The sequence below is a fragment of the Apostichopus japonicus genome, chromosome 19, assembly GCF_037975245.1.
Source record: "Apostichopus japonicus isolate 1M-3 chromosome 19, ASM3797524v1, whole genome shotgun sequence".
NCBI lineage: Eukaryota > Metazoa > Echinodermata > Holothuroidea > Aspidochirotida > Stichopodidae > Apostichopus > Apostichopus japonicus.
The window spans coordinates 22,651,472-22,674,465 of record NC_092579.1 but is presented as its reverse complement, the minus strand read 5'-3'; the positions used below and the strand labels follow the sequence as shown (position 1 = coordinate 22,674,465).

The window sequence follows — 22,994 nt, the reverse complement described above, 5'->3', positions numbered from 1 at the left end:
GTAAAAATAATGAAAAAGTATAACAGTGGGTAATAGTTACCACCCTCCATTGTCATCTTGAATTGGTGATACATACGTAAATACAGACTGTATCCGGAAAAAAATGCTGGAATAATTTTTTGGACAATACACATTTTGTCATCAATTTCAGATGTTCCGAGTAGGAATGACTTGCCTTAGAGATTGGGTTATCTAGCGTGTTGAACTTACTCTGATCAGTAGCAGGCTCGGTTATACCAAATTGTGGGTAGAGGTGGTGAATCAGCCAATGAAATGGCAGCGTGAATGTGTTCATGCTCTTAATAGGCACAGAAAGAGGACCTACAATTAAAGTTTTATATTTTGTTCAACTGCGATGCATCAATGCTAAACCTTTTTTGGCTATAGTTAAACCATCATGTAAAGAATTTTTATGGAATCTTTTACCCCATGAATTTGTCCATTTGGCTTGATTAATCGATTGATTGATTGATTTAAGTTTGCTTTCATCGTAATGGAGGTGTCTTTAAATTGATTGATTCATCAATTTCAGTTTCATTGATGAAACACCTTCTTTGCCTGTAGTTACTTCTTCATAGCTGTTATAGAGTAGATATAGATATGACAATGCTTTTGTCTATTGTTCTTTCGTTTACAGCTTGAGCCACATGTAAATGGACCTTTCACCCCTGACCTTGCCAACCCTGTGTCAAAACTTGGAGATGCTGCCAGAAAGAACGGCTGGCCCTTAGATGTCAAAGTTGGTAGGCTATTACAAGAATATGTCTTTTTTTTCTCCCATTTCTTCTCAATTTACTCTGTTATAACTTTGAGAAAATTTGTATCAATTTCAAAATGATTTTATTTATTGCCTTTTGTTCAGTTAATGACAATAATAATGTGCAAATGATTCACAAACATCCATTTACATAAACGATATTTTCATAGCATTCCTATTTTCAGCGAAACAGGAAAAAAACAAAACATTTTAACGTTGCACAGAAAACCTGAAATGACAATTTACTAATATTATGATGGGTGATATATACGTGTGGTAGAGTCTGATGAACGAATAACTTAAAATTTGTTTTTTGGGGAGTGGGGTGAGGGGGGGGGGGGCAGATGCAGAGGGAGGGATGTTTTAACATGTTTCACTTTATTCATTTTATCTCTCTCTCTTTTCTAGGTCTCATTGGTAGTTGTACCAACAGCAGTTATGAAGACATGAGTCGGGCAGCTAGCCTTGCCAAACAAGCCTTGGACAAAGGATTGAAATTCAAGTAAATATCTCATCAATATTTGAGGGAAAGAACAGTTCCTAAATATTCTATATGTCTAAGTCATCCACTCTTCTGGAAGTAACAACTTTTAGGTCATGCTTGAAAACTTAAAGGATGATATTTTCAGTGGAGAATGTTTAGTCTTTGTATTTGATTTTGTGAAACTGAAAATCAAAAATCAGATATTTGAAGTAAATATTGTAAGTATTAACAATTTTGTTAAACATGCTGTGATCAACGGGTTAATCTGTAAGACTGAGATCAGATTCTGCTGAGGTCGTCTCGCTAGTCTCTGATCAGAGAAGAGGCTTGGACAAAAGAAGAGAGGTAATAGAGGATAGGTATCAGTGAAAAGATATTTCAGGTCCGTAGCATTTTTATTTATTAATTTCCAGCTGTTGAGAAGGCATGATATGTATTAAAAAGGGGCCCAAATCAGTCAGAATATTAAAATGCATTGTTAAGATAATGTTCCATGACAACCTCTGAAAGTAGTGAAAGAATCCACCTGGAATGTCAATGTTTGCTAATAATAGTCAACAAATGCTGCTCTAACCCACCAAAACTGCAACATAGCTGCTTAAACAGATCACATAATTTTGGAGACAAAATCTTCTTATGTTTTAACTTGTACTGGATTGATTCACACATAACCCTGATCATCATGTGTTCTTGTTGTAAAATTCTGAGAATTGATGAACCAAATACAAATTCTGTTTTGAGAGTTACCTTGTCTGCATACCAATGTGCCCTAAGAGTGTTTGAGTACTGGTCATAGTTTGACACAGATATTGAATTTATTGAAGATTGAAAGTTAAAGTTGGATGGACAGTTTTTACATCGGACTGTCGGTATGACTGGTTGTATGCCTCGTTATGGATTAGATATAGAAACTCTACCTTGAGGGTATTGGGATGTTACCAGGTACCTCCGATTTTCCGCTCAGGTCCTCCTTCACCGTTACACCCGGCTCGGAGCAGATCAGAGCTACCATCGAGAGAGACGGCCAGGCCGCTGTGCTCAGGGAGGCAGGTGCAATCGTCTTAGCCAACGCTTGCGGACCTTGCATTGGCCAGTGGGATAGGTAAAATGAATTGTTTACAGCATAGTTTATAATGCAAAAGGACCGTGTAAGCATCTACTGGTAGAGAACAGGTTGAGTGGGATGGGGTCGTTCGTTGGTGGGTTGATCGGTGGGGTTAGGTTTGAGGCTGATGAGTATTTCGGAAGTGGGACTTAATTATCCAGATGTTAGTCCAGTTGAGAGGAGGATAGTAAGTTTGTTATGGGAACATGGTTTTGCTAAGTTAATTTTTGCAGCATAGCTGTTTCAGTTCAAAAGTTTTCATTTCACATTTTTGAAATTTTGACTAAAATCTTAATGCAAACCTGTGATCTCAGGATAACAAGCCCTGGGTTAAACTTAGCTTTAGTCACTGATTTTGAAAAAAGTACAATTCTAATTTCTTTCTTTGCTGTCTTGTTGGATTTGTACATATCCTTATGGATTTGTACATATCCCTTATTCATACTATTGTCGTGTTGGATTTGTACATATTCCTTTATGATTTGTACATATCCCTTATTCATACTGTTGTCTGGTTAGATTTTGTACATATCACATATTCATACTGTTGTCTTGTTGGATTTGTACATATCCCTTATTCATACAGTTCTCTTGTTGGACTTCTACATATCCCTTACTCATACTGTTGTTTTCACAATGTAGGAAAGATGTTCAGAAAGGTGAAAAGAACACCATCGTGACTTCGTACAACAGGAATTTCACAGGAAGGAACGATGCCAACCCAGCTACACACGCATTTGTTGCTTCTCCAGAGGTGAGTTTAAGATGTTTCGTAAGAACCTTGGGGGGAAGGGGAGGGGGGGTGGGGGAAATGATCTCTGATATATTTGTCTTGAATTTTGAATGCGGTCGTGGAAAATTTTGCAGTGATTGATTTTGTTTAAATATTGTAGTGTGTGAAAGAGGAGTCCTTAAGGTGTATATTATCGTGGAAGAATTTGCCATGTTCAATTTACTCTTCAATTTTCTCAAGGCTGCAACCCTCTCAAATGACATCTCACATTTAATCGTCTTTAACTTAATCTTATGCGAGTTATTAAAGAAACGTGTCATGCCTGATTTCATCGGAAGTAAACTACTGGGCATTCTGACCAGCAACCCGGCCAAAGAGATTGTAAAATTGGAAACGGTACAACTTTGGGGATGGTCAGTGGTTTTTATCAGGGTCGTCTGTTTTGAAACCCAGATCAAGCTAATAGTTTCACAGCTCTTTTCAACAATAATCTTGTCAGTATTTTTCACTCAAAGCAAAAGTTTAATTTCACATACTTTAAATTAAACAAGCGAAAGATGGAGCCCATGATATATAATGGGGAGCTGTAATGGAATTTTCATTTGACTAACTTTAATAATTCGCTGAACTCTCCATCTCCTTGTCAAGGTAGCATTCTTGAACTTGCTCTTTCTGTTTAGGTCACCACAGCCTTGGCATTGGCTGGTCGACTCGACTTCAACCCCCAGACAGACGAGCTGAAAACGCCGAGCGGTGGTTCACTGAAACTTAGCAGTCCGTACGGAGATGAGCTTCCACAGAATGTGAGTCAATATTTTTATGGTATTGGAATGGCCAAGGATGCAGTCGTAATGACTTTATGTGCATTGTAAGGAATGATTCATCCTGTATATGGTACGCCTGTGTAACCGTTTTTTTTGTTCATTTGACAAGGTCATAGTGCTTACTTGCAATGAAGGTACACTGTGTTAGTCTGTAGATTCTTTTGTACACACAAAAACAACTGTCATTTACAAAGCAGATAAAAACCATATTCCTCATTTGCATATTTGCAAAATGCAATGTGTTACAAAAGATGTATAATCTTTTTCAAAATGAAAAAAACTCAACCTGAGACCATCAAAGGTTACTCCCGATGAATTTTAATAACAGATTTTATTAAATTATTGATTTTATTGGTTGGTCAGTTTTGTGATTTGTTCTGCAAGTGCAATCATAGGCATATAGTGGACAATTTACTTTGGTAGACAAGTAGAATTTTGCTTGCACAAAAAAAGAATCATAAGACTCCTTATACCTCATTGTCGACAATTTTTTTGTTTTTTTTTTGTTTTGGCTTTTATTTTTTCACCTCCTGCCTGAAGAACATCTGCTATGCCTGTAGTCTAAGAGCCTAAACAATCTCTGATTCATAGAAATCAAGAAATGTCAAAAGGATAGTCCAAATGAAACTTTTTTTTGACTGATGGGAGTTGGTGACTATATTCTAAGCATTCCTGGTGAAATGTTTGCATTCCTTGTTTTGTTTACCCTGTAGGGATTTGACCCTGGCATGGACACCTTCCAACCCCCTCCAGAGGACGGCAGTGGAGTTGCAGTAGACGTCGACCCAGAGAGCAAGAGGTTGCAGATCCTAGCTCCATTTGACAAGTGGGACGGCAAAGATTTAGAGGATTTAATCATTTTAATTAAAGTAAGACTTTCTTTATTCCCTTTTCTAAAGTAAAAAAAAAATAGACTAAAAATAGTATCAAAGTGGCTCTTGTTTGAAACATTGAAGACTTCCCGCTCGAGTGCACAAAGTGTGCAGACAGATATTGATCGGCCTTTCAGAATCATATATGTAACTTTCTGCCCCTTGCATTGGCAAAGTATGCTAGCCATACTATCTTCAGCCATTAAGACATAGCTTAACATTGATGTTTGTTATTGAAATGGTAAATTTGGAACTTTTTACAGATATGGATCCTTTATGGGGGTCTCTGAAGCCACAGAATAACAATGCATGTTGCAGATGTGTTTCTTTGTGACAAGACACCATACAGTGCTAGCACATCCTATCACTTTAAGCTTTAACCTGACATAAACCCTATGCATCAGGAGCTCCTCCTTAGGTGTGTTATATAACTGACTACCACAACGATTGATAACTTAGAATTAGTATGCTTCATATGTAATGTAGTCACTTTTAGAGACCTTAAGTAATATGTAGAACATATTTATGATTAGGTTTGTCAAAGGTTTTGGTCTTCCTTGGGACTTTGCCTGAACATAATCATTAACGTTCATTTTTCCCTTATTGTTTCGTTTGTCAAGGTTAAAGGCAAGTGCACCACAGATCACATCAGTGCAGCAGGACCATGGCTGAAATACAGAGGACACTTGGACAATATATCAAATAATCTCCTTATCACGTATGTTACGGTTAACAGTCTCTTTATTGGGTTTATTTTAGTAACTTAACGACAATGTCTTCCTCTGTTGTGGCACATACATATATACTTAATACACTGTCATCATATAACATGCCTTGCTATGTAGTGGCACATACACATTACTCTATACACTATCATCTCATAACAATGCTTTTCTGTGTAGTGTCACATACACATATATACTTTATACACTGTCATCATATAACATACCTTTCTGTGTAGTGGCACATACATATTTACTCTGTACACTATCATCTCATAATGATGCTTTTCTGTGTAGTGACACATACACAGTTACTCTATACACTATCATCTCATAACAATGCCATTCTGTATAGTGACACATACACATTTAATCTATACACTATCATCTCATAACAATGCTTTTCTGTGTTGTGACACATACACAGTTACTTTGTTACACTATCATCTCATAACAATGCTTTTCTGTGTAGTGACACATACACAGTTACTCTGTACACTATCATCTCATAACGATGCCATTTACTTGATTCAGTATCATCTCATACACTATAACTTGTACACTATCATGGCATACAGTTTACTATTGCCCTATCATGTAAGGTACTATCATGTAAACAACATACGTATAAAACACTATCATCGCATATACTAGTGTCTCATAAAGTATCACATCATACACTGTTGTCTCAATATCATGTATTGTACTGAGATACTTTATCATGTAATATTCTATCATGTAATCATGAAATGAAAGAAAATTCCCCATATTTTTTATTTATTCAATAATTCATGTTGCTATCAAGGTGTGTTTTTGTACCTTGTAATGCATGCAGAGGCATCCACACTAAATTAATACAGAATCAACCTTTTTGTTGAGGGTAATATCTCCTTTAAGCACCATCTAGGGACAAGGTTTCAAAATTGCTTGATGAGTCCCTAGAAGTTGCAGTTTGTTCTCCTTTTGTAAGTTATTCTTTAAGATCAAGCTCCCCCTGAGATGTTTCATCATTAAGATGTAAATGAAGCTTCTTTTTTGCTTGGTGAAGTTTTGTACTGCATATCTTGAATAATTATGATTGCACAGTTTTGCTTCTCTACAACTCTGTGTAAAGAAGTGAATGGTTCAGAGATTTTATCATAGGATGATGCTACTACCAACGGTATTATCCTCTGTTTGTGGTCGGGTAATATTCTCTAGTCATCACATAGGATGTTGGGTTGTGCAGGAATCATAGGTAGATGGGAATATGGTTCAAATATGTGTTTTGAGTTAGAAGATGGCCTTTATTTAAATACATATTACCTGGACAGATATGCAAACATTCTAAATGTATCAGTTTTTCAAGGATAAATCAATAGGGAGATTAAAGTAGGAAAGTAAGTTTGTGAGGAACGTTTGCAAACTTTGCTGTTGATTAGTGGATTGATTGGTTGATTGAGTGATTGATTAATCGTTTGGTTTCATTATACAGAGCTACCAACAGTGAAAATGAAGAGATGAACAGTGTCAGAAATCAACTAACAGACACCTTTGGTGCTGTACCAGAAACTGCAAGATATTACAAGGTAAGGAGTGGAGGAGGTGTGTGGGGTTTCGCCGAGTGAGGGTACCAAAGAGTGCCAGGATCCTGGTGACAGACACATATGGGGGGGGGGGTGGGGGATACAGTCCCAGAAAGATATCCATATTACTAGATTTCCAGCAAGTTATGTGAATCTTTGATTAGGTTCCCAAAGGGTGCCAGGATCCTTCTGACAGACATACAGGGGTGGTGGGGGGGGGGGAAACAGGCCCAGAAAGAGGCCTGCCCATATTACTAGATTTCCTGCAGGTTGTGTGAATCTTTAATAAGGTTCCAACAGGGTGCCAGGATACTGTGTATCATTACTTGTGGTGCAGTCTTGGGGTACCACAGGGTGTAAGGATCCTGGTGATAGACACATGTGGTGCAGTCCCATAAACTGCTAGATATGATACAAGAGAAATGATACAAGATATAAGCTGGTATGAATTCACAAGATGAATGAGTTAAATGAGAACATGCTGCTATGTTTTACGGCTGCATTTTGCATTAGAAAATGTTCTCTTGCTTTCGTCAAATAATAATAATTATAATAATAAATGCAAATTTATATGGCGCCAATATCCGGAGGAAAACCAATGCTCAGTGGCGCTAGTGCTCAGGGAAGGCAGTCAAAAATAGATAAGTTTTGAGTCTGTTTTTGAAAATGTTACGGTTGGGTGCCGACTTGATGTGCAGTGGTAGTGAGTTCCAAAGAGTAGGAGCGGCATTCGAAAAACGATCTTTGACCAAATGACTTGAGCTTCCACTTAGGTACATGGAGCAGTAGCTGATTTGAGGATCGGAGAGAGCGGGTGGTGGTCTTCCGACTGATCATGCTATTCATGTATTCTGGTGCTAATCTATGCAGGGTTTTATATGTGAGCAGGATGATCTTGAAATAACTACTTGTTGTACTATTTAAGTTGATTTTCATTTCCAGAAAATAAGATTGGGTTTTGGCTAGGTTTGTCTTTGATCTTCCATGTGATTAACAATAAAAGTCACACACAAACATCTTGCTATAATGTAATAGATTAGTAATTAGAAATGGATGAGTAATTAGTAATAGTAGTGTAATTGAGTAATTAGTATGAGTAATTAGTAATTAGTAAAATGGGTAATTAGTAAAGTAATTAGAAATAGATTTATTTAAAGCATGCATGTAAAACCGATGCAAATCAACGTATCAAACGACCGATCGGCTATCTCTCCAATCGAAACTACCGATCGCATGGATTCAATGTAACCCGACTCTCTACGTGGTTTTATTTCTCACGTTGTCTTTGTGTCTGCCAGGCTCATGGTGAACCATGGGTAGTGGTCGGAGATGAAAACTACGGAGAAGGAAGCAGTCGAGAGCATGCGGCATTGGAGCCGAGGCATCTTGGTGGAAGAGCAATCATTGTTAAGAGCTTTGCCCGTATTCATGGTGAGTAGTTCTCTTCCTTGAACCCCTCACCATCATCCCCCATCCCACCCTCTTAACCCCTCAGTGACATTTTTCTAATATCAAACAATAAAATGTGTTTTCCTCCAGACTATCTCATAAAAAAAAGTAAAAAAGGGAAAACTTTGTTTGCCAGAAAAGTACGGAGATCCCTTCATATTTAACTAGATTTTGTCACATGGTACAGGAAAGATGTGTTGTGATTGGCTGAGTGGAAGCCTCAGTAGAAATTGTCCTTTTTTTTATGATTATTCTTTTGACCTTCATATTTCAAAAACTATGGTACTCAGTGAGAACAGTAATAATTTTAAAGCAAAAATGCAGAAATAATGCCCTTGGTTATGAATAATCCAAATGAGTTTATTGTCAAATTTGTGAAATGTCTTGAAGAAAAAACAGTTGTTAAACTCCTGACAACTCCATTAACCCTGAATTTTACTTGAATATTGTATTCAGATTTTGTTCAGTATTACAAGTCTACAAAGATGTAGATTTGCACTATTTAACGTGTCAGACAGTCCATCAGACTCAGGCAGTGGTACTTTTCAAAGTTCGTCAGGCAACTGAGATGTGGTTGGAGGTCATGGGGGGGGGGGGTTGGGGGGTGGTTGGGAGGATTTAATGGCATAAACCCCTTTTCAATTTGATAGTCTGTTTTGATTTAATTCTGAGGAGAATTTATCAGAGCATGCATGTGCTCGTTAAATGTCGTGTCCCCTAGGGATACAGTTATGTCAGGCGGGTGCCGAGATGGAAGGTCGCTCGCACTTTGTGTGCCCCCCCAGGCTCTCTCCTAATTTGTTTTTGGTTGTGATTGTACATCATGATTATACTCTTGTCTGCTGCTGACCTTGGTAACAAATCAACTTTCATCTCAGGAAGAGACAGATCAAAACCGAACAAGATTATTATCGGGTTTTTCCGTCTGCTGGTTTTCTTCCTTTTTTTTTTTCTTTTTTTTTTCAAATCTGGTTTGATTGGCTGATGAAGAGATTTATCCCCACCAGCATAGTACATAATTGACAGCACAAAATGTCACATCATTTCCGTCTTTTCAGATGTGTATTACTATATGCCAGTTGATCTATGGTGAAATTTACCTACTTAAACAGTAGTGCATAGGTTATAATTTTGTTTAAACGTTTTTTTTCTTTCTGGTTTTGTGTTTGTGGGTGCTTTTGCTTTTCCTCTGTTGGTGAATTTTGGCTGTTAAAATGTGGAATAGGAAACGGTTGTTAAGTTTCGCCGATAAATTATACAGAAGAACTAGTTTTTGAAATGAAATGGCAATGATGTGCATATATGGTAGTAAATTGTTTTTTTTGTAATAATGTGAAAAGGAGTGTGCTCTTTGAAGGTATAAAGTGGAAAAAAACAAGAAATGAAAATTATCGGTTCGGGTGGATTTAAATGTGTCATTCCTTATTGTGTGACATTCCATTGAAGTTTAGTTAATCTAGACTATCAAATTTTTAATGAAAAAACTTCTTTTTTTTATTTTTTTGGTCGTCGTTCCTCACAGAAACCAACCTCAAGAAGCAAGGCCTCCTGCCCTTAACATTCGCCGAGACTAGCGATTATGACAAAATCCGGCCAGACGACAGAATATCCCTTCTGAACTTGAAAGATCTGTCACCCGGCAAGGTAAGCTTCTATTTTTTCCCCTGCTGCTCCTGGCATTTTTATTGACGCCTGGTGAAAGTGTCGTGTTTTGCAGAACCCTTAACGGAGAGAGAGAAGACAGCGGAAGGGCAAGAGGGAAATAGTGACTACAGATTTAAAGGGGTCTGCTGTAACGCTTGCTACTAGTCAAGAGGCTAAGGATGTCCGTAGTCTGCTCAGAGAGGATTGTCAAAGCACCTTGGTGGGGGTGGCCGGGGGGTGGGAGGGGGGATTTGTAGGGAGCGTACACATTCATAACAATACTATGTAGCATGAAACTGAAAAAAATAAAGAAAATAAGGAAATTAAAAATGTTCACACTTGCGAGTTATTTGTGAAAGTCGAGGAAGAAATTGATTCAAGAGACAAGTAAGGCTCTTCTGGACTCGGCGGAATGTCCAATGGCAGTTAAATAATTTTTTAAGAAATGTGTGAAGTCAAGAAAATGGAAATGGAAGCAACATTTTTGGGTGGGTTAAAGCATTTTTAGTAGTTTTTTTTTATAAAGATTTTTGAATGACTTTAGATGACATGATGTTTCGTGTTCTAATTAGGAAGCCGTAGCTTACCAATTACTGTGCCTGTCACCCATATCTTCCACTTGATCACCTTTTTGATAAAGGAGTTGACAATCTCTTATTATGGCTAAACTTTTCTCCTTGTTTACAATTATGCAAATAAAGGAATTGAGCCATAGTTTATAGCTAATATTTCTTAAAACAAAACTTTTGTTGTTTTACTGGAACAGGTTGTTGCATTTAAGAAATTGTGTCTCTATTTTAAAAAATGAAACACAAATGAATTATTATATAATAATAATAATTATTGAATGCCATGAGTAACTGCTGTTTAAAACAAGATTTGTCATTTGTGCGAGAATTGACTGCTATTGATGTTATGTTTTTTTTTCCACATTACCCACAAAATACATTTTCTATTACTTTATGGATTTGAACACAGGCATGAAAACTAATAAACCACATTAATGCCTAAATATTTGCTTTTGGCCACCAAGGTTGGAGTTTGACTGGCAAAACAAACCTTCCCCCCCCCTCCCAATTTGTCAAAACCATTCAGACACTTCTCTAAGATGATGATGATGATGGAAAACCGTTAAAACCTGTACCATCTGTGCATTCCATGCTTGAGGTAGAAATACAATTAAGAGCTCGCACCTCGTGACCTTGCTGTGACAGAAGTTAAAGGAGAATGCCGGAGGTTCATTGTTCACACTATATTGACAAAAGATGGGGAGTTGCCTCTGTGTAAATTGCCTGTATTAGTTTTACCGTTTTTTTGTTTCTTCGGGGGTCTTGAATATTGTGTTTGAATAAGATTGTGTAGGTTGATGATGGTTTGAGTGTGTGATGATAATTAACAGTACAAAGTCGTCGGTGGGTTACCCCCAGTTGTCAATGTTGGCATCGTCGTAGCTTAACTTAGCAGGTGGTTGTGACAAAGACAATTTTAATTAAGTTTAAGGGGAAGAAAGCCCAGACATTTAGAATAGTGTATGACTCAATGGGGGTGTACATTAAAATGAGGCATTGGCAGTACATTATTAAAGAAGGCACACACTTCAACGATCATGATTCCCTTACGTGACTACGGAGATCTCTTTGATGAGTCACGTCCCCCAGACAGCTTCGAGAAATTCCTAGGTTTAGAAGTCTATTACTAGTGGCTTGTCATATTGTAGACCTGGTAGACCTGTTATAGTCATAGTTCTGTCATTGAGATCTGAAACCTTTCACTTTCCCATTTGTTTGTCTTTACATATTGACCAACGTCATCATCAGGTCGTGTTAAGAGCGTTATAGTCATAGTTCTGTCATTGAGATCTGAAACCTTTCACTTTCCCATTTGTTTGTCTTTACATATTGACCAACGTCATCATCAGGTCGTGTTAAGAGCGTCAATATTTTAGAGTCGGCATTTTGGAAAACTCTTTTCCATTACGGAAGATAAAACATTGTAGTAAATACAGAAAATCATAAACTAGGGGAACCACATACGGCCCCGACGATCTCACACGTAGACTCGATCGAGTCTTCAGCCGTGTGTGGGACTGAACATTAAATCTGTGATGTCTCCCAATGGGAACGAGAGTTCCCGTAGCTGCTTGGGGAAATTGTTCGTGACAGTTATCTCAATCACTTAGACCAATGATGACGGTTGGGTTCGCTTCTCCTTTAACAATGGTCAGTTGGATTGTGGATTTAGAATATGAGTTGGATTTGTGGCCAGGAGGATTTGGAGGTAAAAGTATCTACTGTCCTTGAAAGCATCTTCTTGCAGTTTTGTGAACAATTTAACCTGCCAAGCTATCATCACTTACATACTTCGATTGCGACTGATGACACTAAGACACCTTTGTAGATTTATCCACAACTAAAGCTAAAGGTTTATGAGCGCAGGATTAATTAATTAATGCGACCCAAATCACAACAACTCCGTGGCCCAGACACTTTTCCATATCAGTGTTTAATCCCATGCAAATCCCATGCAAAAACTAAATTTGGAAAACTTGAAAAATGTTGAGTTTTTAACTTTATTCTTTGGAAAGAAACTTGCCTCCCCGAAACTATGCTTGAATACATTGTCATGTAACGGAAACAAGGATGAACTTCCAAAACCCCACTTATTACCCCTTTAAAAGGTTTTGTTTATCAGTGGGACAGTACACTGGACTCTGTTCTGCTATTTTAGTCATGCTAATGGTCAGCGATCATGTTTATGCAAGCTATTTAATTGATCAGTTTTTGTAGTATTACCATCAACGAAAAGCTATCATGCGATAAATTATCAAGGTAAGTAAAACAACTTTTAATGTATGCTCTGATGAGAATCGGTCTCCTGAAAAGTAGATTCCTTCAGCTGGCTGGCTGGCTTTCGCTTTAGGTGATCCTTTTCTTAAGTCCTTGCATAAATGGATTATCCTGGTTTAATATCATGTAAGCAGGTGACAGGCTCCTGGTTATCACCGAATTTGTCGTCTCCCGTTAACAAGTGTGTCCGTACCCATGAATATCACTGAAAGGAATGCACATTTCCTGTGACAAAAATGCAGCTAATGTATTTTCACCTATGAGGCATATACAACCTTAAAGTCTGTTTATTCTTTACTGCTTCTTGTAGAATATATGGACCATAAACAAGGTTTATAATTTGAAAAACCCAGACGGGTTCTGCTTTGTACTCTCAATAATTCATTTTTTCTATATTTTTAAGTTAGAAGCTACTAGAAGTAACTAAGTGAACATAGTTACTTATGATTTTATAATTTTTTAAATATTTTTTATGATAAGAAAATGTTTAAGCATTCTGGATGGGGGCCAGGGGGGGGGGATGGTGGAATTGGGGGGTATTTTGAACAATATTAGTGTAAGTTGATACTTGGAAATATTTTCAACCCTCTTCTCAAATACAGTTATCTGAAAATTTTTACATCCCAGATGAAAATTTCATCAGTTTGCAGCTGGGCAGGACTTGCTGATTCTTGTTTGGCAAGGTGATTGTGTCGGGGTACATGTGACGTGCATGTTTAATAGGACAATGGTGTACAAAGCAAGGTTCCTTTAAGTTTTGGTGAAGAAACCAGGTTCTGGCTGTGAGCTCACCAACCAGATAAGAACTGAAAGTGTCAATATTTTTGTTTGGAAAACTAACTTAGACTATCTTTACTACATCGGTGCAGCTTGAGTTAACATTTTAAAAAGATGTTTTTTTTTTTAAATTTCTGATGATCACTTCTCTTATGTTTGATTCTGTGCATTGATAGGAAGCTACACATCATGTCCCTTGATACCTTAAGCACACTTTTCAGTGTGACAAAATGGTGAAATCAACTTAAATCATGTGAGGAATTGTGGGTAATAAAATTGTCATAATCGGAGAGGTCATTACATGTATCTTTTTAGTAATCTTGATGTAATCTTCACTTTATGAGGCCTTGAAAGAAGATAGAGGCCAGAGTACAAAAGTCCATATTTTGTTGTTCTTGGCCAACGTTTACGTCAATTGTTAATCTACTCATTTTCGAAGGCCCCCCATAACTGGCCATTAATGTTGCAAAAGGTGTTAATGTAGCAATGTACTGTACAAGTTCTGCTTGAGACCTTTAGCGGAAAATGTCAACATCTTTTATATATTTTTACTCCATTGTTCTGTATCAGCCTGCATGCTTTATTGATATTTTAACTGTCCCTGAACTATATGACATTCAATTCCATTAGCAGTTTTTCTCCATTTTCTAAGTAAAAATCAATGTCAAGGCGGTGTCTTTTGATGCCATGTTCTTTGTCTTTGGATTTGCTGTAACTCGTGAGAAAGAAATGGCTTTTCTAACAGATGTGAATAGTGATACCAAGATAATATTTCACAGCTTAAACGTCCATTGATAGTCATCAAAGTTCATGCGCTCACATTTTATGATGAAAATCATGATTTGGACGGTACTAGGCACAACACCCATCATCTAAGACTACAGCCTACTAAAACTTGCTTACTTAAGTTGTTTTCAGTCTATTATATCAGTACAGGTTAATACACAGCTTGTGTTGATATTTCTGAACAGTTCAGCCAAAAGCGTCGAATGAGCTCACATTCCCAAGCATTATAGCCATATAACTAGTTCTCCATCTTGTCAGAACTATTTGGAATGACATGAAAGACTCGCTCTTCAACGTTCAGTAGAAGTCCTGATATAAATCTACTCTATGCTCTCCTTTTATGTATTCATGAGATGTATTTCTCCCATATTTTGCATTTCTTTTTTAATTCCCTTATGTATCCTTCATGGTTTCTTCTCTCATTTCTTTTTTATATCCTTTGGTGGTTCCTTGTGTCATTCCCTCTGCATTCATTTACCTTTCAAGACCTTTTTTTTTTTCGGGAGGGTGGTCGGAGATTGCCATCAATAAGTTCCTTTGTTAAACCTTCTTTGGGACTTTCCCATTTTGTTGTTGTTGTTTATTTATGTATATATTTATAAATCCTCGTATTTTCTGTATTAGAGATCTTGACTGCGAGCAGTTACCTTCCGATTTTTCCGTTTGTAATTTAGATAAAACATCCTGCATAAGATTGGAAGATAGTCTTGAAATGATGTGTCTGAACACATAGATAAATATCTGCGACTCGGATGAAGACAGAAAGTCACGCATCTAGGGCAATGACACGGTTCCGTGACATCACGCGCAGTGACACGGTACCGTGACATCATGCGCAGTTACACGTGAAGAATGTTACAGTTGACAAAAAATTGTTGCTTTTTCGGTATTCTGGATAGCTCCGATCGATAGCATAGTCTCTCTCATCTCGAAGGACGTCAGGACAGGCAAAAAACAACCGCAAGTCTGCGGAGTAACCTTGAGACGGAACATTGAACCATGTCGTCAGATACATGTTGTAATAGATAGATGAGAGAGAGAGTAGTTAATATTTCATTTCAGGGAGAGTTGGTATTTCATCTCATCGTTCACTCTGTTTGAATCTGTCATACTGATCAAGCACACGTGGAGACACATACAAATGTTTACCGCACGTTTCAGTACCTTCAGTCAGAAACCGTCGATGGCAACAGTCTGTTTTATTTAATTTTGAGTTATTACTAGTGGTAGGTGGAAAAAAATCTTGTGTGTTTCCCAAGATCCTTTCTCTGATGAAAAGTTTATTTCTTGTAAGTCGAAGAATTGAAACCGGAAAGATTAAAACTGTAATTTTCGTTAATATTTTCAAGTTTGTTGTGCATTTGTGGTTTTTTGTTATTTTTAATTGTCTTTTCTGCGCCTATTCTCTTTAATCTTTAATTCTTTTCTCTTACATTTTCTCTTTCAATCTTTAATTCTTGTCTCTCGCATTTTCTTTTTGTGCTTTTTAATCACCTAATTCCCTTCATTTCTCTTCCATAGCCTGTTACCTGTAAAATCAGCCACAAAGATGGATCCACAGAGGAGATTATCCTCAACCAAACGATGAACGAAACACAGATAGAGTGGTTCAAAGCGGGTAGCGCCCTCAACAGGATGAAGCAGTCGCTCTAACCGGATATCATTTCAGTGTGCTTGTTCAAAATGATAGTTTGTTTTTAAAGAAAGTTTTATCCCTTAAAAGTTTGTCTCTGTCTGAAATCAAATTGTATCAAATCTTGACTTTTAAAAAAAATTCTCCTGCAAAATATTTAAATGTATAGACAATATGACTTGCTTTGTGAATTGTATCAATTAATAACAATAATAATATGATATTTGATGCAACAAAAAATTGTTTTTATGACCCTTTCTGATTGTGATTTTGTTTTGAAGTGATTGTGCAAAACCAAAGAAAAGTATGTGTTGAAGGTGTTTCTTTGTGGAACATTTATTTAGTGATAAAATAGGGAAAAAGATATTTCATGGTTGTAGGAACTGATATTTAAGTAACAGCCGGCCTTTTCCTCTGTTAAACGTATTAATCAATCTATGACTGGACGGGTGATGTTTTGGTGTGGGAACTAGCAGTGGTGCTTTATCTTGTCCATCATTTTACATATGAGGTGTTTTAAATCTTTTATCATGATTTGCATTGGAAAGTGAGATTTCAACAGAAATGGTGTTATTGCAACAAAAGTTTTCTTGCTGCTCTGCAAACAATTTTGTGTGCTATAATGATATCATATATCATTTGTACTGATGCATTGTAATTTAGATGGAGGTTTGAATCAAAATCTAGCGATGGTGCTGATTAGCATAACCATTTTTTTTTTACACAGCAAAGAAATGAAAAAGCTTATGAAGTTTTCTTTTATGATCAATAACCAGGGTGAATTTGTAAGACTTCTGGGGATGAAATGTATTTGCTATAACAACTGTGTGAGGAAATAGATATTAATGGATAGTATTCGAACTGTATTTTTCAACAGTACACAGTTGATGATTATTCAATACCCGACCTTTGACCTGATCGTGGGCGGTAGTATCTATTCTCTGTTCTAAGGGAACCATTATACACAGTTGACATCATACTGTCATGATCATACTGTTTCAGTCTCAATGCAATGGGATGGGGGTTGAAAGTGGATCAAGGATTTTTGGGTTTCAAGCACACACTTATCTTGGGCTGACTTTCCTCCAAAAAAGTAGTGTTTTAAAGTTGATGTCGGTCCCTAAGCTTCATCCATTTCTTCAACTTTGCAATTGTGATGTTTTGTGCCAAGTTTTAATGACTTTTAAAATGTAAAAGACTTTTAACTTTTAATTTTATGTCGGTGTAAGTGAATGCTCTTAAGAAACTGTTAAAGATATCTATATATATTAATCATGTACCTGCCTACATTGTTGTGGTCGAGACGAAACATCAGCCGAATAATGCAAAGGACACTCGAACCCAGAATGCATTACTCATACAAAATATGCTTGAAAAATGTATCACTAGTCCCCTCCCATAGGATCTGACCATAGCATAGCATACTTTACAAAAAACGAGTCAGGCCAGTTTACTAATGAAGCGGTACATTTAACCGACAGATCAACTGAACCTCATTGAGGGACATGAAACATTGAATAGCATTTAATGGCATCATTGGCATGAGTCTCTGTGAATCTGTCGGTAAGGGGAACCTGGTCTGAAGTGGTACACTACTGGATGCATCAATATAAGCATAAATATAATCCATATAAAGCAACATCAGTTAGGCAACAACATCAGTTAGGCATCAACAAGTTAGGCATCAACATCAAGTTAGGCATCAACATCAGTTAAGCATCAACATCAATTTCAGGCATCAAGTTTGGCATTACCATCAAGTTAAATCAGTATTACATAAGTACTTTGTATCTTGAAATATAACCAGTGTACTTATCAAGTGTAATCATTGAGGGGTTTTTGGGGGTCACAAATGGATTTTCTGTCAAAAGGCTGGTATAAAACAATCGGTGATAATGTCCAAAATATATATCAATAAAATACTACGAGTACAAGCTTTGATTTGGTGGTGGTTTGTATGCCCAATTTTGTTGTTGCATGACTACTACGGCAAACTGCATCAGATTTCGAACTAGCCTAACGTATGATATAAGCGGGTAAACGTTTGTAAAGGATATATTGAATTCACACTTATCATTCTTTTATTTCCTGCTATTGTTTCGTTTGGATAAATTTGACCAGACTTGTTTTGAATTAATACACTGAAGTGAATCTGTTTATGCAAATATTTTGCAAGAATTCAGATGCATTTTTGTTGCTAGAGGTGAAGTAAAAATTTGAATATATTTGAGAATAGACATATGACTAACATGAAAAGTACCGTACCCTTTGTCGAATCGTCATTTTTGTCCGTTGTCATGATTCAGGTTAAACATGAGAAATACTTAACTCATCCTCCTCGTAGTTATCCGTCATCGATGACGTGCACTGGATTTCAAAGGTGTGGAGGTCAAATTTTTAAATCCCAATTCCCTGACAGAATCTGGTATGGGCATGAACAGTTATAGAACGTTCTCGGCCCGAAGAAGTGGTCAAATTCTTAGCTGACTGAATGTAGAAAATCCCCTGAATGGATGTTGTACCTCTCGCGACTGACGATGGAAGTTGTGGGTGGGGATGGTATGTGCTCCCCCCCCCCCCTCGCTACTGGTCCTCATTCACATAATGCTCGTTATACTAACCTTAAGAATTTTTCATTTGTAACACGATAGTATGGTTATAACGGGTGAAAGTGGATTGGGTGGTGTGGTGGAAATAACAATATGCTCTCTCATAGAACTGAAGAAAGATGAAGTGGATGCCTTCCCATACTCTACATACCCCCCCCCCCTCCCTCCATCCTTTCGTACAGGATGATGGAGGGCTTGTTGATTCACCATTTGGGATGATGGGTTTCAGGGATATTAGTAAATATGCCGCTTTGGTAAATAAAAAAAGCTTTGATGAAGCCTTGAAATAAAAGTATGCTGGCAGTCCTTGACAGGTGACGAGCGCATCCCAAATGTGTCACATTGAGGGTAAATATCATCAACAAGATTTAATGAAAGCTAAATGGAGTTTTATGAAAGGCATGTGCCATGACAGTGGCGGCGCTACAAGGGTGGGTTGGTGGATTAACCCCCAGATTTACACTCCCCCCCCCCCATCCCCAGTTGCCCCTCAATCAGATCTGCTACTTATCCTTAATATATAGAACTAGGATAATTGTTGTATTAGAAACAGCTTCCAATGACATGCATTAATGTGAAAAATTGTCAAATGATACCACCATTTTGCGTCTAAGTCACTTTGCGTGTAGAAAAATTCCTAAAGGTAAGAGGAAATCCCTCCCCTTAGACCAATACCAGTGTTATATTTCATTTCCCCCAAAAATATGCCTTCCCCTAGTTGCCCCCCTGTCCCCCAGATTGCCCTGTCTGCTGCCGCCAATATGTCATGATGGCATGACAGACCATTTACTGTAAATTATTTCCTTGAGTCGGGGAGAATGCTTTCTCTCTGCGAGTAGAGTCATCCTCAAATAATTGTAAAATGTTACATTTTCTTGTTGGCACTCTTTAAAAAACAAAATGTATTATTTGTACACAATTTATGACTGTTGGACTTATTTTATAGCCAGTTTATACTCTTAACAATACGTGAATACTGCAGTTCTGAAAACTGTCAAAACAGTCTGCAAAACACATTTTTTTTTAAACCAAGATAAACAAGCGAAAGTAAAAAACTTACTAAATGGTGGTGCAGAGGATGTGCGTACTGCACTTGACTTAATGAAACACTAAACTTGAGGTATTTTGGTTGGTAGTCAGCAACAACTTTGTCCAATTCCACTTTGTAAGACACATTGCCGAATGCAAACAACCCCCCCCCCCCCTCATCCCCAGTTGCCCTTATGACATAACAAGCCTGAATACCCAACTGAATCGATATGAATAAACGGCGTGAAAAAGCCTTCCATTGTGATATGCATTGTCAGCTTCTTGTTTTCAAAACAATGACTCCGTGTTGACTTTTAAATGACCTTAAGTCTGGAAGTTTCTGTATACTCTACTCCGCAATGATTATGAATAACTTTTGTAGCAACGCTTTCTTGGTGGTGTATTTGCAACATTCTTTCATTAAATTTTTTTGCAAACAATGATGTTATTGATGTAAAAGTTGAGTAATGTACGAAACAAAGAGAAGTAAAATTGATCCAAGATCATGGCATCGTAGAAATTGCAGTTGTAGACCAAAACCATGAAACCGTCGAACGAGTATGAGCATCGTAATAAATTGACAGCAAAGTTGATTGATAAACGTCAGTTCAAAAACGACAAATGTACGAAACGATAGTCATCAAAAAATGTGTCAAATGATTTAGAAAAACTGTGAAAGTAATAAACATAAATAACCTTGAAGTGTCAAGCTTTAAAACTATAGTTATTAAGAAAGTATAAAAATTGTCTGAAAAAGAGGGTAAATACGCGTGGACAATTTTACTTTCTAAGTGAGCATATAAAAGAAAGGTTAAATGGATTTCAAACTGAATATTCATGAAAGAGCGTGTGAAAAAGTTTTAAAATGGTGTAAAATTGACACTCCGGAAAAACACTAACATATCTGGAAAAAAGGGAACTTGTGAAAGAGATTCTTTGAAAACAAATTTGTAGTGAAATATGTGAGAAAAGTATACACTGTTATTTACGAGTGAAAACACGTTTTTGGGTTTTATATGTTTTTGGAGTTCAACTCTAGTTAAATTGCACACTCACATATGGTCTTCTTTGTTTGTTTTTGCGTACACGTTTTCATGAAGAAAAAAATCAAAATAACATAAACATAAAAAAATAAAAACAAATGGTACGGATCGTATACAGTTGAAGGAAAGTAAACACAAACAATTTAAAGCTAAACTGTATCTAGCTATGTGTTCGTCAATAAAATGACTACTTTGGTTCTGTGTTGAATTTGTTGAATTTTGGTTTTACTTTACAGAGCTGGTAAACTTGATATTGACGAGGGTCGTTACTGTCGTTGTTGTTGTTGACAGTTTGCTGTTTGAAAGCTGTCGTTGTACACTCACCTCATATACTAATCCAATAATTAAATTGAAGTTCGCATGATCAAACAGATCTTGTAAGTGTATAAGAGTATCGAGAAACTAACATACTATCAATGTGTTGCCATATTGACCTCACATACTATCAATGTGTTGCCATATTGACCTCACATACTATCAATGTGTTGCCAGATTGACCTCATATAATATCAATGTGTTGCCAGATTGACCTCACATACTATCAATGTGATGCCAGATTGACCTCACATACTATCAACGTGTTGCCATATTGACCTCACATACTATCAATGTGTTGCCAGATTGACCTCACATATACTATCAATGTGTTGCCATATTGACCTCACATACTATCAATGTGTTGCCAGATTGACCTCAGATACTATCAATGTGTTGCCAGATTGACCTCACATATACTATCAATGTGTTGTCAGATTGACCTCACATACTATCAATGTGTTGCCAGATTGACCTCACATACTATCAATGTGTTGCCAGATTGACCTCACATACTATCAATGTGTTGCCAGATTGACCTCAGATACTATCAATGTGTTACCAGATTGACCTCACATACTATCAATGTGTTGCCAGATTGACCTCACATACTATCAATGTGTTACCAGATTGACCTCACATACTATCAATGTGTTACCAGATTGACCTCGCATACTATCAATGTGTTGCCATATTGACCTCACATATACTATCAATGTGTTGCCAGATTGACCTCACATACTATCAATGTGTTGCCAGATTGACCTCACATACTATCAATGTGTTGCCAGATTGACCTCACATACTATCAATGTGTTGCCAGATTGACCTCACATACTATCAATGTGTTGCCAGATTGACCTCACATACTATCAATGTGTTGCCAGATTGACCTCACATACTATCAATGTGTTACCAGATTGACCTCACATACTATCAATGTGTTACCAGATTGACCTCACATATACTATCAATGTGTTGTCAGATTGACCTCACATACTATCAATGTGTTACCAGATTGACCTCGCATACTATCAATGTGTTGCCAGATTGACCTCACATATACTATCAATGTGTTGCCATATTGACCTCACATACTATCAATGTGTTGCCAGATTGACCTCACATACTATCAATGTGTTGCCAGATTGACCTCACATACTATCAATGTGTTACCAGATTGACCTCACATACTATCAATGTGTTACCAGATTGACCTCGCATACTATCAATGTGTTGCCATATTGACCTCACATATACTATCAATGTGTTGCCAGATTGACCTCACATACTATCAATGTGTTGCCAGATTGACCTCACATACTATCAATGTGTTGCCAGATTGACCTCAGATACTATCAATGTGTTGCCAGATTGACCTCACATACTATCAATGTGTTGCCAGATTGACCTCACATACTATCAATGTGTTGCCAGATTGACCTCACATACTATCAATGTGTTACCAGATTGACCTCACATACTATCAATGTGTTACCAGATTGACCTCACATATACTATCAATGTGTTGCCAGATTGACCTCACATACTATCAATGTGTTACCAGATTGACCTCACATACTATCAATGTGTTACCAGATTGACCTCACATATACTATCAATGTGTTGTCAGATTGACCTCACATACTATCAATGTGTTACCAGATTGACCTCGCATACTATCAATGTGTTGCCAGATTGACCTCACATATACTATCAATGTGTTGCCATATTGACCTCACATACTATCAATGTGTTGCCAGATTGACCTCGCATACTATCAATGTGTTGCCAGATTGAC

General features: G+C 37.2%; 1 protein-coding gene across 1 annotated transcript in view; it reads left to right on the top strand.

Moving 5' to 3' along the window:
• LOC139959809 (aconitate hydratase, mitochondrial-like) overlaps positions 1-18,456 on the top strand; it is a 30,756-nt gene extending 12,300 nt beyond the window's left edge. The window contains exons 12-22 of the mRNA XM_071957684.1: positions 638-743; positions 1,166-1,259; positions 2,206-2,343; positions 2,989-3,100; positions 3,760-3,882; positions 4,617-4,772; positions 5,396-5,493; positions 6,972-7,065; positions 8,361-8,493; positions 10,034-10,155; positions 16,086-18,456. Coding sequence (XP_071813785.1) covers positions 638-743; positions 1,166-1,259; positions 2,206-2,343; positions 2,989-3,100; positions 3,760-3,882; positions 4,617-4,772; positions 5,396-5,493; positions 6,972-7,065; positions 8,361-8,493; positions 10,034-10,155; positions 16,086-16,217 — 1,308 coding nt within the window. The 3' untranslated portion in view covers positions 16,218-18,456. The remainder of the gene's footprint in view (positions 1-637; positions 744-1,165; positions 1,260-2,205; positions 2,344-2,988; positions 3,101-3,759; positions 3,883-4,616; positions 4,773-5,395; positions 5,494-6,971; positions 7,066-8,360; positions 8,494-10,033; positions 10,156-16,085) is intronic.
• The last annotated feature ends 4,538 nt before the right edge of the window (positions 18,457-22,994 follow it).